This window comes from Danio aesculapii, unplaced genomic scaffold (genome assembly GCF_903798145.1).
Source record: "Danio aesculapii unplaced genomic scaffold, fDanAes4.1, whole genome shotgun sequence".
In the NCBI taxonomy this organism is placed as follows: Eukaryota; Metazoa; Chordata; class Actinopteri; order Cypriniformes; family Danionidae; genus Danio; species Danio aesculapii.
The window spans coordinates 68,129-81,792 of NW_026613628.1; the positions used below are offsets into that span (position 1 = coordinate 68,129).

General features: G+C 37.6%; 1 protein-coding gene across 1 annotated transcript in view; it reads right to left on the reverse strand.

The window, feature by feature from the left end:
- Positions 1 to 13,664, reverse strand: part of LOC130219950 (nuclear receptor coactivator 7) — a gene marked incomplete at its 5' end in the record, with an annotated part of 41,633 nt that overhangs the window by 9,898 nt on the left and 18,071 nt on the right. Inside the window, 2 exons of the mRNA XM_056452448.1 lie at positions 4,887 to 5,383; positions 10,505 to 10,689. Of these exons, the coding sequence (XP_056308423.1) occupies positions 4,887 to 5,383; positions 10,505 to 10,689 (682 nt within the window). The remainder of the gene's footprint in view (positions 1 to 4,886; positions 5,384 to 10,504; positions 10,690 to 13,664) is intronic.

Here is a 13,664-nt window from a genome sequence, read left to right on the forward strand (position 1 = left end):
GAAACGGCCATAAAAGCGTACCAAACCGAACCGTACCGTACCACTCAGTGGAAACGGGCCTAAATGAACAATTGGATGTGGCAAAACTTTCTTCAGTTAAACAAAGAGAAAACTGAAGTGATTGCGTTTGGGAACAGAGATGAGGTTCTCAAGGTGAATGCGTACCTTGGCTCTAAGGGTCAAACAACAAAAAATAAGGTCAAGAATCTTGGTGTGACTCTGGAGTCAGATCTGAGTTTCAATAGTCATGTCAAAGCAGTTAGTAAATCAGCATACTATCATCTCAAAAACATTGCTGGAATTAGATGCTTTGTTTCCAGTGAAGACTTAGAGAAACTTGTTGATGCTTTTATCAGCAGCAGAGTGGATTACTGTAATGACCTCCTCACTGGCCTTCCCAAAAAGACAGTCAGACAATTGCAGCTCATCCAGAACGCTGCGGCCAGGATTCTGACCAGAACCAGGAAATCAGAGCACATCACACCTGTCCTCAGGTCTTTACACTGGCTCCCAGTTACATTCTGAATAGATTTTAAAGTATTATTACTGGTCTATAAATCACTAAATGGCCTAGGACCTCAATACATTACAGATATGCCCACTGAATACAAACCTAACAGATCACTCAGATCTTCAGGATCAAATAAACTAGAAACTCCAAGAGTTCAGTCAAAGCAGGGGGAATCGGCTTTCAGCTACTAACAGCGCCCCCTGCTGCTGGAATCAGCTTCCAGAAATGATCGGATGTGCTCCAACATTAGGCACATTCAAATCAAGACTGAAAACACATCTGTTCAGCTGAGCCTTCCCATAATGAGCACTGTGCTACGTCCGACAGATCGCACTATTATGCTTTTCTCTGCTTTTTCAATCTTTTATAACCTGTTTAACACATTTAATCATTTATATTATGTGTTTTTATGTCTCTTATACTTGTTTCTTTTATTCCTGTTTATGTAAAGCACTTATATATAAATAAACTTGCCTTACAAACATTTTATGTAATAAACAATAATACATAAGTGTTTTTTTAATGCATAACTAAAAAAAGTCTCTCTGAGACATCAATCATCAAGAGCACAAGCACATGTTGACTGACATATGGAAACTTATGCAAGTGTTCATTCTCTGTTTGTTTTTCCAATGTCACTATTAACTCCTGCTGAGAGGCCAGATAAAGCTAATCTGTTAAACACACACACGCACACACTTTAACACCAGAGCTCTGACACCTACATAGACAGTACCACAGTACATTGTAAATACATTTTCAACCCAAGCTTCTCTAAAAGGTGGAACTAGTATTAATATATTTCAGCGAGCACTATCAGAATGCATTGAAGAGAGTTTATTGGTCTCACTTTACAATAATGCTTCATTAATTTATGTATTTACCATCATGAATTAAGTATAAACAATACTTGTACAGCATTTATCAATCAAAGTTCAACATTTACTAATGCATTATGCAATAACATCCAAACTCATGCTTGTTAACATTAGTTAATGCACCACAAACAATGTAAACAAACTAATTAAGTTGAACATTTCTACATTTAATTTACTTGTTTAAATTCAGTCCGTATTAATTGTTTGCAACCACGTACCTTAAAATGAGTAAATCCAATGAATATTTCTATCAGTGTTCTGTAAGTATATCAACACTCAATGTTTGACTAGTCATATGCATTGCTAAGAGCTTAATATCACAACTTTTAAAGGAGATTTTTCTTCATATTTATATATTTTTTGGACCCTCGCATTGCAGATTTTCAATAGCTGCATCTCAGAAACAAAGTAACTCATTTACACTCGCCGGCCACTTTATTAGGTTCACCTTACTAGTACCGGGTTGGACCCTTTTGCCTTCAGAACTGCCTTAATCCTTCATGGCAGAGATTCAACAAGCTACTGGAAATATTCCACAGAGATTTTGCTCCATATTAACATGATAGCATCACACAGTTGCTGCAGATTTGTCGGCTGCACATCCATGATGCCAATCTCCCGTTCCATCACAAACAAATGCTTGTTTTGACCTGCAGCAGGTCATCTTGACCATGTCTACAGGCCTAAATGCATTGACTTGCTGCCATGTGATTGGCTGATTAGAAATTAGCGTTAACAAGCAGTTGGACAGGTGTACCTAATAAAGTGGCCGGTGAATGTATAGCCTCCGTCAAATGGGTCCATATGCAATAACATCCAAACTCATGCTCGTTAACATTAGTTAATGCACCACAAACAATGCAAACAAACTAATTAAGTTGAACATTACTACATTTAATAAATTCAGTCCGTATTAATTGTTTGCAACCACTTACCTTAAAATGAGTAAATCCAATGAATATTTCTATCAGTGTTCTGTAAGTATATCAACACTCAATGTTTGACTAGTCATATGCAATGCTAAGAGCTTAATATCACAACTTTTAAAGGTGATTTTTCTTCATATTTAGATTTTTTTTAACCCTCACATTGCAGATTTTCAATAGCTGCATCTCAGAAACAAATCATCAGAGATGGAAAGTAACAAAGTACAAATACTTTGTTAATGTACAGATTTTGGTATCAGTATTTCACTATTTATTTTTCAGACATTTTACTTTTACATTTGTACACAAACATCTGTACTTTCTACTCCTTACATTTTTAAACCTGATTATTTTTGTTTCACTTTAATGTGTTTGGTTGCATGTTCTGTATTATTTCCTACGATTGCACATTTTGAACACCTTTTTGATTCAGTCAATCTATTTTTATTGCTTTTATTCATGCATGAGTGAAGGATGTGTGTTCTTTTGGCATCTCTGCTAACTATAAATCAATAGAATGCATACTTTCAGATGATAATAATAGATCAGAATAATTAATAATAATTCTCAATAAGTCATTCATGGCTGGTTTTTGTGGGTCACATTTCAGGTATGATGCTCAATAAGCAGAAAATAGCAAAAAATTATTTGTGCAGGTCAAAAATGATCCATGATTAATCACATCCATAAAAGGTTTGTTTTGACATAATATACAGTAGAAGTCAGAATTATTAGCCCCCCTTTGATTTTTTTTTTCCTTTGTTAAATATTTCCCAAATGATGTTGAACAGATTCAGGAAATGTTCACAGTATATCTGATAATATTTTTTCTTCTGGAGAAAGTCTTATTTGTTTTATTTCGGCTAGAATAAAAGCAGTTTTAAATAAAAAAAAAAAAAACATTTTAAGGTCAATATTATCAGCCCCTTTAAGCTATATATTTTTTCGATAGTCTACAGCAGAGGTTCCCAAACATTTGAGCCCGTGACCCCCAAAATAACAATGTCAGTGACTTGCGACCCCCAATATTCTCTGAGGTGGTTATAAATATATAAAACTTGCACAAAACGGTACACACATACCAATAGCCCAAATCCCAAGTCTATTCATCATTTAATTTTGAGGAACGCCACTAGGAGACTGTCCTTCATGTTCAGTTGTGGCCTGTGTTTATTTTAAATATATGCAAGTGCCGTAAAGGTGTCAAAGTTTAACCTGATGCCATAAAAGATATGTGCTACATCTGACACTATTGCTGTGTCTTTAATATAATGTAAATCACCTTAGTGGTCGCAATGTTAACGATGTTATTATTAACTACTATTTTGTTCTCCAGTAGGCTGAACTGGAGAAAATTTTGGATATAATATGTTAATTCTAATTGTTTAGAATGAATTTGCTTTTTAGAAATCGTAAGCTAAAATTGTTTGTAGTGTATGAGTGTGTATGGGTGTTTCCCAGTGATGGGTTTCGGCTGGAAGGGCATCCGCTGCATAAAACATATCTTGGATAAGTTTGTGGTTCATTCTGCTGTGGTGACCCGGATTAATAAAGGGACAAAGCCGAAAAGAAAATGAATGAACTAGCTGCAATATTTTTCTTACTACTTGTGTACTGTGTGCTTATGACAAGATGTATTGCCTATTTCTGCTTTAAATGTACCGTGTAGTTAGAAGTACTATAGCCTTGTTACCTATAGTAAATCACTCTGGCCTCTAACCATTTACTGGAATCTTCTAGAAATCCTTTTTCCTTCTTTGCGCTACTGTGCGTTTTGGTTCTGTAATTTGCAGATGATCCCTAAAAATGCACCGGCAACTTCATTTTAATTATGGATTTGTCGGGAAAATGTGTTGTCACAGTGTAAATGAAAATTAAATAATTTGATTTCATTTTTAATTCTGGCAGATATTTAGCGAATAGTGTTGTATAATGAAATTGTTCATGTGGTTTTCATTTTAATTTACAATGTTTATTTGATTGATTTAAAATTGGCAGGAACTACTTTCCATAGTGTATATCTATTATGTTTATATAAATACAAGCGTACATGTATTTGAGGAAATGTTAATTTAGATTTAGATTATAAATGTATATGTATACGATACAAATTATATACACATTTAAATATCTATGGGAAAAAATGTATACTTATGTTTTTATGTGTTTTATATGTTTTTATGTGTTTTATATGTGTTTGTGTGTACAGTTAAAGTGAGAATTATTCCTCCTCATGTGAACTTTGTTTTTCTTTGTCAAATATTTCCCAAATGATGTTGAACAGATTCAGGAGTTTTTCACAGTATTTCCTATAATATTTTTTCTTCTGGAGAAAGTCTTATTTGTTTTATTTCGGCTAGAATAAAAGCAGTTTTTAATTGTTTTAAACTCATTTTAAGGTCAATATTATTAGCGCCCTTAATCAATATTTGTTTTGGATAGTCTCCATAACAAACCACTGTTATACAATGACTTGTATCATGCTTGGATCTGATTGGCCAGTCAATGCTGTCAATCATGCAATGCTCAAATCTGATTGGCTAATCAGTGCTGTCAATCACACACGCTCACCTTCGATAGGTCTCTGCATCCTCTTCAGCAGCCAGCTCTTCATCTCGGCCTCACTTGCCCTTTTGCGCTTCTCGGCTTCAGAAAGCTCTGCCTTTGATCCTTTACTCTCCTCAACATTTGGTCCATTTGCGAACATCTGGCTCCTCCTTTTGGTCACTTCGACACTATCGTCTGTGGAGCGGTTGTGAAGTCCTTCATCCTCATCATCGGGTGTTTTTGTGTGCTCCTGCAGCGTCGCCCCCTGCACGCCAGAGCAGGAGGTGTTGGAGTCGCTCTGCAGCAGCTCCAGTTCAGTGAAACCCTCATCAGATGGAGATTTATCAGCGATGTGGCCGTCTGAATTGTTCGTGACGGCCGTCTCGATGTCGTCCAGCACGATCGGGAGGCTGGACGAGCCCAGAGACTCGTAGCGACTGAAAGGGTTGAGATCTTGCTCGGACGGAAGCTCCTCCCACTCGCCCGGCCTGTACAACGGACAGAGATCCTGAGGTTCATCACTGATGACATCATCGTCATTATCGGTGACATCATCAGTGACACCATCAGCGAAATCCGCAACATCACCATCAGCCACGTCAGTGATGACATCATCAGCGACGTCATCATCAGCAACGGTGACATCATCATCAGTGACATCATCATCACCATCAGCGTCATCGGTGATGACATCATCATCGAAATCATCCACGACATCAGTGACGACATCATCATCGGCGACATCAGTGATGACATCATCAGTGAAATCCGCGTCATCATCGCAGACATTATCATCAACAACGGTGACATCATCATCATCATCAGCATCATCGTGTGGGGGTGGAGATGGCGAAATTAAATAGAGGAAACAAAACAGAACAAAAAACACCCAAAATGAAGTGGATGAAATGAAGAAAGTGATGCCGTCAAACGATTCATCATGATTAATTGTTTATATATTATATACAAATAAATACAAATATACACAAAATGCCAAAAATAAACTAAACAAATATTTACAAGTATATTTATATTATAAAAATATACTCAATTATGTGTGCGTATGTATGCATTGCATGTATATGTATATATATGCATGAATGTACACACACATGCATTTATACACAGTTGAAGTCAGAGTTATTAGCCCCTCTCTAGTTTTTTTCTATTTTAAATATTACCCAAATGATGTTTAACAGAGCAAGGAAATGTTCACAGTATGTCTGATAATATTTTTTCTTCTGGAGAAAGTCTGATTTGTTTTATTTTGGCTAGAATAAAAGCAGTTTTTAATTTTTTTAATCCATTTTAAGGTCAATATTATTAGCCTCTTTAAGCTATATATTTTCCAATAGTCTCCAGAACAAACCATCGTTATACAATAACTTGCCTAATTACTCTAACCCGCCTAGTTAACCTAATTACCCTAGTTAAGCCTTTAAATGTCACTTTAAGCTGTATAGAAGTGTCTTGAAGAATATCTAGTCTAATATTATTTACTGTCATCATGACAAAGAGAAAATAAATCAGTTATTAGAGATGAGTTATTAACACTATTATGATTAGAAATGTGTTGAAGAAATCTGCTCTCCATTAAACAGAAATTGGGGAAAAAATAAACAGGGGGGCTAATAATTCTGACTTGAACTGCATATATAGTATTTTTTAATGTATATACAAACATATTACGTAATTGTTGATATTAAATAATAGAAACTTTTATTTTGGATGCGCTTAACCATGAATAGTCTTTGACGGCACTAAACAAACACAAGACAACTGAACAAAACAGAACATGATCAGCCATAAATAAGACCCAACACAAGTGATAAAATGTGAACAGGCATCAAAAGAGAACTGAAATGTAAAACAAGTGAAAGAATGAAAAAGGTGAACTGAAGAAGAATAGAGGAGTGTTTCATGGTGATTTTCAGCAAATCTGATTCATCTCTCTCTGATTGCATGAGTTAAGAGGAAAAACATTTATAGTAATATACTTACATTTAAAAGGAAGAATAGAAAGAATAATGCAAAGAACAAAAAGAAAGAATAAAAGAACAAAGAAGAAAAAATGATGGAGAATAAAAAGAAAAGAAAAAGGTAGAAAGAAGGAGAGAAAGAAAAAAGAATAATAAAGGAAAACAAGAAAAAGAAACAGAAAAAAATAAAAAAGAGGAAAGAAAAAAGTAAAAAAGGAAAGAAGAAAAGGGAACAAAGAAAAAAGGAAAAAATTAAAATGAAAAGAAAAAGGAAAATATAAAGGAGAGAAAAAGAAAGAAGAAAAGAAAACGAAAAAAGAAAAAAGAAGAAAAGAAAAAGGAAAATATAAAGGAGAGAAAAAGACAGAAGAAAAGAAAATGAAAAAAGAAAAAAGAAGAAAAGAAAAAGGAAAATATAAAGGAGAGAAAAAGAAAGAAGAAAAGAAAATGAAAAAAGAAAAAAGAAAAGAAAAAGGAAAATATAAAGGAGAGAAAAAGACAGAAAAGAAAACAAAAAGAAAAAAGAAAAGAAAAGAAAAAGGAAAATATAAAGGAGAGAAAAAGACAGAAAAGAAAACAAAAAGAAAAAAAAAGGAAAATATAAAGGACAGAAAAAGAAAGAAGAAAAGAAAACGAAAAAGAAGAAAAGAAAAAAGGAAAATATAAAGGACAGAAAAAGAAAGAAGAAAAGAAAACGAAGAAAAGAAAAAAGAAAAAGAAAAATAAAAGGAAAAAGAAAAAGAGTAGAAAATAAGAGTAGAATAAGAGAGAGGAATAGTGTGTGAGTGTGCATGTCTGATTGTTCCTGTGTTAGTGAGTGTCTGTGTTCGTCAAGGTCATTATAGTTATGAAAATTAAAATAAAAAAACACTTTAGTTAACTGAAATAAAACTAAAAGCGAGTGTTGTTTTAGAAAACTACAACAGACTGAAACTGTATTGTGTACGTGCGGAAACCCTAACCCTAACTGAAAATAAGAAATCACAGCAAAATCGGCCTTCGTTCTGGTCTTTGTAAATGTATTTAATACATAAGCCTACTGTATGCCTTTTAGAAGTAAATCGATTTACTTCGTGCTGCCTGGTGTTTGAGCCGTACAGCATCTCAGAGTCTGTAATCCTGCTGCCATTGGCCAGATCTGCCACAACAAAAACAACGAGTGGACATGACAGCGGCACGGTAACCGCGACACAGTAACGGTAAATACAACCAGAGCTCTTACATTATTACTTCAACACATTTGTGCCCAATAATAGGTTTGATTTCCGTATTAGTGAACGCAAACGAATCATTCTTTTTAACCAGATCATCTAAGTGAACCAGTTGAACTAGTTCACCAAATCAAACTGAATCATTTGAAACGTTACTCCAGTAATGTCAAGCACTCTTATCAACAAACTACTTATTTTAACATGACTGATACCCCCCTCTGACTCAAAATAACCCAATAAATACTGAGTTATTCAGTTATAAATACAGTGAACAGAGAATTAGATTTGAGAAGCAGTGAACTGTTAATACTGTGCATGCGTGATTCAGTGATCCGAACACAAACAGTACATGACAGCCTGCTGTGATTGAACTGAACTGCAGCACGGGTAAACCGAGGGCTTAAATGAGAGGATCTGGCGAAACACAAGTTTATTTCACTACAGAAAGTTGTAATGGAGTTTAAATAAGAGACTCATACTTCAATTAATTGTAAGAAGCTTTTCAGATCAGGGTGATGTTTTAACGGACTGAAGTTATGATCGCTCACTGCATATTTATGATATGTTGAGTCCAAATTTGCACACATACTTTACTTAAAGGGGAAAAATCTACTGTTCAAGCTGTTTGGACAGACGTGTGTGTAGGTATAGAGTACAGACCGTCATGTTGGGGTGATATAAACACACCCAGTCCTTTTTTTTACCCTTGCTCTATGTTTAGATATAAGGCTCATTGGGCTCAACACAAGATCAACATCACCACATGATCGCTCTCATCGGCGCCATTGTTTGTAACTGTAGGTGGGTTTGCGAACATGTGTACTTTTCATTGAGTCTTCCTTAAACTTCAGCCGTTTGCATTTCTCACAGTCACAGAAGCTCCCTGTGATCTTAACTAGGTGCAGCTGGAAAGTGCGAGTGCGTTGCCTCACATGTGCGTCCCTCCATGGGAAATAATGAATTTCCTGTAAGCAGGTCACACACCAGAAGCGCCGCTCTGCGACGTGCAGCACCATGCATTTTAAAAATCTAAACATGGGTTTCTATCAGGGTACATGTACCGGCGCCGCAAGTCAGCGGCTGTCCTCAGCGCCCAGCCACGACTCGGAACACTGTTCATATTTCTGCTGCGCCACCTGAATAGTTACATTTTAAATAACATGCGAATGTGCGCGTCTGGTGTGCCGTGTCACGGCTCTGAGCGGCGCATCCGGTGTGTGACGCCCTTTATTTATAGCTAGGCCCACACGAAATCTGCACACGCAGAATTACACAGATTTTCAGCCCATCATTAATTCTGTTTATTTACTGGTGTAAATGTGTGTAAATTTATATTTAATCCGTTTTTAAATTAATTACAGTAATATTATTGACTAATATGAGAATGTTTATCTGATTTATGTACAATGCAGTGTGTACAGTAATATTTTCTGTCTGTTAGTAGAGATATTACATAAGAAACTTGCTTTGTTTACCTTATAAAGTGAAACTAATTGGATTTGCATTGTGAACATGAAATAAAAGTAAAAAATGTATTATTATTTATTTCATATATTAAGGTTTTAGTTATGATGCTTCCAAAATCATTCTGCATAAATCTACAGATTTTTAACAAATAACAAAGTAATAATTTAAGAAATTGCAAAAAATGTCCGCAGATTCCGTCTTGCCCTAGTTATACCCTCAGTCAAAGTTAATTCAGTGTGCGTGGTTATTAGTCTCGGTGTACCTTTAAACTAGCACACAGTTGGCTGTAAAACTATACAAATGATTTCGTAGTCTCTGCTTGGTCTGTGTCTGAGTTGTACATCTACAGCTGAATGCTGGTCCTCTCACTCATGTTGCTTCTCTCTTTGTTGCCATACACAGAGCGGGTGAGCTCTTGGCTCCGCCCCCTTGTTAAGTTGGGCGGGAAGTCGAAACTCATTTTCATGTGAAGCAACACACCCATAAAACAGCGAGCTGTGTACACACCCCCAAAACAACACTTTATAACTCATTATAATAAAACAATCTGAACTGTGTTTTGAACTGAACCTAAACTGGCACAGAAGAACCATCATATTAATATTAACTCTTAAAAAAGGGGTAAACCAGGTGCCCTTTAAGGCTGCAGTCTTGTGGGCTGTTGTATTTGAATTAGAGGATGGGTAACCAATCTTTGACTGAGATTTTATTACACAATATTTATCCTGATTATCCTTATTTACAAAAAAACAACAACAACTAAACACTGAAACTAATAAAAACTAAACTAAAACCAAGCAATTTCAAAATAAAAAAACTAATAAATAGTAAATCTGCCTTTAAAACTAAATTAAAACTGACTGAACTTAAAAACAAAAAGCCAAAACTAAATAAAAACTGAAACTAATGAAAAATCTAAAGCTACTATAACCTTGGTGTTGATGTGTGTGTTTGTGTTTGTGATGCGTGTGTGTGTCTCTCTCACGAGGGCAGCGCGTCCTTGATCTTCATGCGGGACACGTCGTCATACAGAGCGACGGACAGCACCTCCTGCATGGGGCAGATCAGCCCGTACTCCTCACAGCCGTTCTCGATCACCAGCGGGTCAGACTTGTGTGGGTCGAACATCACATTATTGGGTGTAATGATCATCACTCCGCCCACAACACCCTGCAGACACACACACACACACACACACACACACACACACACACACACCACTGAGTTCCACATTGCAAGCACTATTCTATGTGATTTTGTAGTATAAACAGAAACTTATTGAACTGATCAACAGACGTGTGTGTAACACTGAACATTTCATGCACGACTGAAAGGGGAGGGGCAGGTGATGAAGGGGAGGGGCTACTACTGAGAGGGAGGAGTTGAAGGGATTATCTGATAAGGAAAGGGGCGGATGAAGGGGAGAGACAACTACTAAAGGGGAGGAGTTGATGAAGAGGAGATCTACTAATAAGGGGAGGGGCTGATGATGAAGAGGAGGGGCTACTACTGAGAGGGAGTAGTTAAAGGGATCATCTGATAAGCAAAGGGGCTGATGATGAAGGGGAGAGACAACTACTAAAGGGGAGGAGTTGATGAAGAGGGGATCTGCTAATAAGGGGAGGAGCTACTGATATAAGAGGGATGATGAAGAGAGAATTTACTGTTAAGGGGGTGGGGGGCTGGTGATGAAGGGGAGGGACTACTACCAAGAGGGAGGAGCTGATGAAGAGGGAATTATTGATAAGGGGAGGGGCTGATGATGAAGGGGAGGATTTAATGAGGAAAAGGGGATCCACTTATAAGGGGAGGAGCTACTGATAAGAGAGGAGCTGGCGATGAAGAAAGGAGCACTTATAAAGAGGAGGGGCTACTGATAAGGGAAGGGGCTAGCGATGAAGGGGAGGGGCTACTGATAAGAGGAGGAGTTGAAGAGGGGATCTACTGATAAGGAGAGGGGCTGGTGATGAAGGGGAGGAGCTACTACTAAGAGGGAGGAGTTGAAGGAATCGACTGATAAGGAACGGGGTGGACGAAGAAGGGGAGGGACAACTTCTAAAGGGGAGGAGTTGATGTAGTTAAGCTAAATTTTAAGAGGGGATCTGCTAATAAGGGGAGGAGCTACTGATATGAGAGGGATGATGACAGAATATACTGTTTTAAGGGGGTGGGGGGCTGATGATGAAGGGGAGGGACTACTACCAAGAGGGAGGAGCTGATGAAGAGGGAATCTATTGATAAGGGGAGGAGCTACTGTTTGTGAACTGACAAATAGGATTTGATGATAAAGAGAGCATCTACTGATAAGGGAAGGGGCTGATGATGAAGGGGAGTGGTTACTTAAAAGTGGAGTTGAAGATGGGATCTACTGATAAGGGGAGGGGCTGGTGATGAAGGGGAGGGGTTACTTATAAGTTGAGTTGAAGAGGGGATCTACTGATAAGGGGAGGGGTTGGAGATGAAAGGGAGGGGCTACTGATAAAAGGAGGAGTTGATGAAGATGGGATCTACTGATAAGGGGAGGGGCTGGTGATGAAAGGGAGGGGCTACTAAAGGGGAGAAGTTGAAGAGGGGATATACTGATAAAAAAAGGAGCTTCTGGGGAGGGGAGGGGCTATATATCAATAGGGGCTGCATGTAAGTGGGTGGAGTTACTGATTTGAGGACGAATTTGCATTAAAGGGAAAAGCTGCTTATAAAGGGGAGGGGCTACTGATAAGAGAAGTTGATGAAGAGGGGGATTTACAGATAAGGGGAGGGGCTGTGACAAGGGGGGGGCTGATGAATAATAAGGGACCTACTGATAAGAGGAGGGGCTGGTGATGAATGGGATGGGCTACTTATAAGGGGGAGGAGTTGATGATTAAGAGAGATCTACTGATAAGGGGAGGGGCTACTACTAATCAGTATTGTCGCTACAAGTAGTCACACTACTAGCTTAACTACATTTCTCAGTAGCATGGCGGTAGCGTCGCTAGTTTCTAAATCAAATAGCTTTTCAGTAGCGAAGCTGTTTTATTAGTCAAGTACCGCAGTAGCGTCTACACAAGCTACAATTCTGCCTCATGTTTCATTGACAGTTTTATTGATCACTAAGATATGATTGACTTGGATTTAAGTTGTTTCTATTTTAAAAATGAAAATAATTAGCCAAGTAGCTTTTAGCTTAGCTTGCTACATTTCCAAGAGGGTAGATTTTAGTGTAGTTAAGCTACATTTTAAGTAGAGTAGCTGATAGCTTTGCTCAAACATTAGTAGCAGTGTTGGGCAAGCTACCTAATTAATGTATTAAGTGTAAGAGGAGGAGCTAATGATGAAGAGGAGCTATATATCAGGAGGGCCTACGTGTAAATGGGAGGAGCTACAGATATGAGGAGGGGCTGGAATTTAAGAGAACAGCTGCTTATAAACAGGACAAGCTATTGCGTGCTATGGTTGGATTATTTATAGATATTGGATAGTGCAAGTAAAATTCTCTTACAGACATGATTACGCCCCTCCCCATGGTGAATACAGCTGTACTCATAACAGGTACTGTTGGGCAGTTTTAGTAATTAACTTCACCACTTTGGCAACCGTTCAATGTCTTCTTGGAAATGGTTCTAATTTCTGTTTAGTAAGAAAACATTAGTGATCCATTCAGGAGGACACTAAACTCTACACTACAGGGTTAAGTGTATATATAAGTACATAAGTGCTTTTCAAAGAGAATTCAAACCAGGCTCATCTCCATTTCATATATATGATGATTGCTGTAGTCGGGAGACATCCCCACAGCGAGTGTCTGAATGGGTGAGAACATCAGTTTTCAAATAAAGTTGACAGAGCAATAGTTTAACAATGACTGGAAAGGCAGGTGCGGGTGCAAGGTGGAGTTCTTTTGAATACAAGTTCAAGCCATATTTTAGAAAAGCAGCAGACATGCGAGGAAAACGCTGGATAGGATCTGAATCCTAATATAAGATGTAAATAACTCAGAGACTGCCATAAATACAGGCTGATGTCAGTAAACTGCACCGACTGCTTTCACTATCGACTGTCCTCAAACACAAACACTGAACTCGGCATGAATGAACAAAAACGCCAACACTAGCAGCGGTTACCTAGCTGGAGAAAGCCTGTCACAATAATCAATATATTGACTT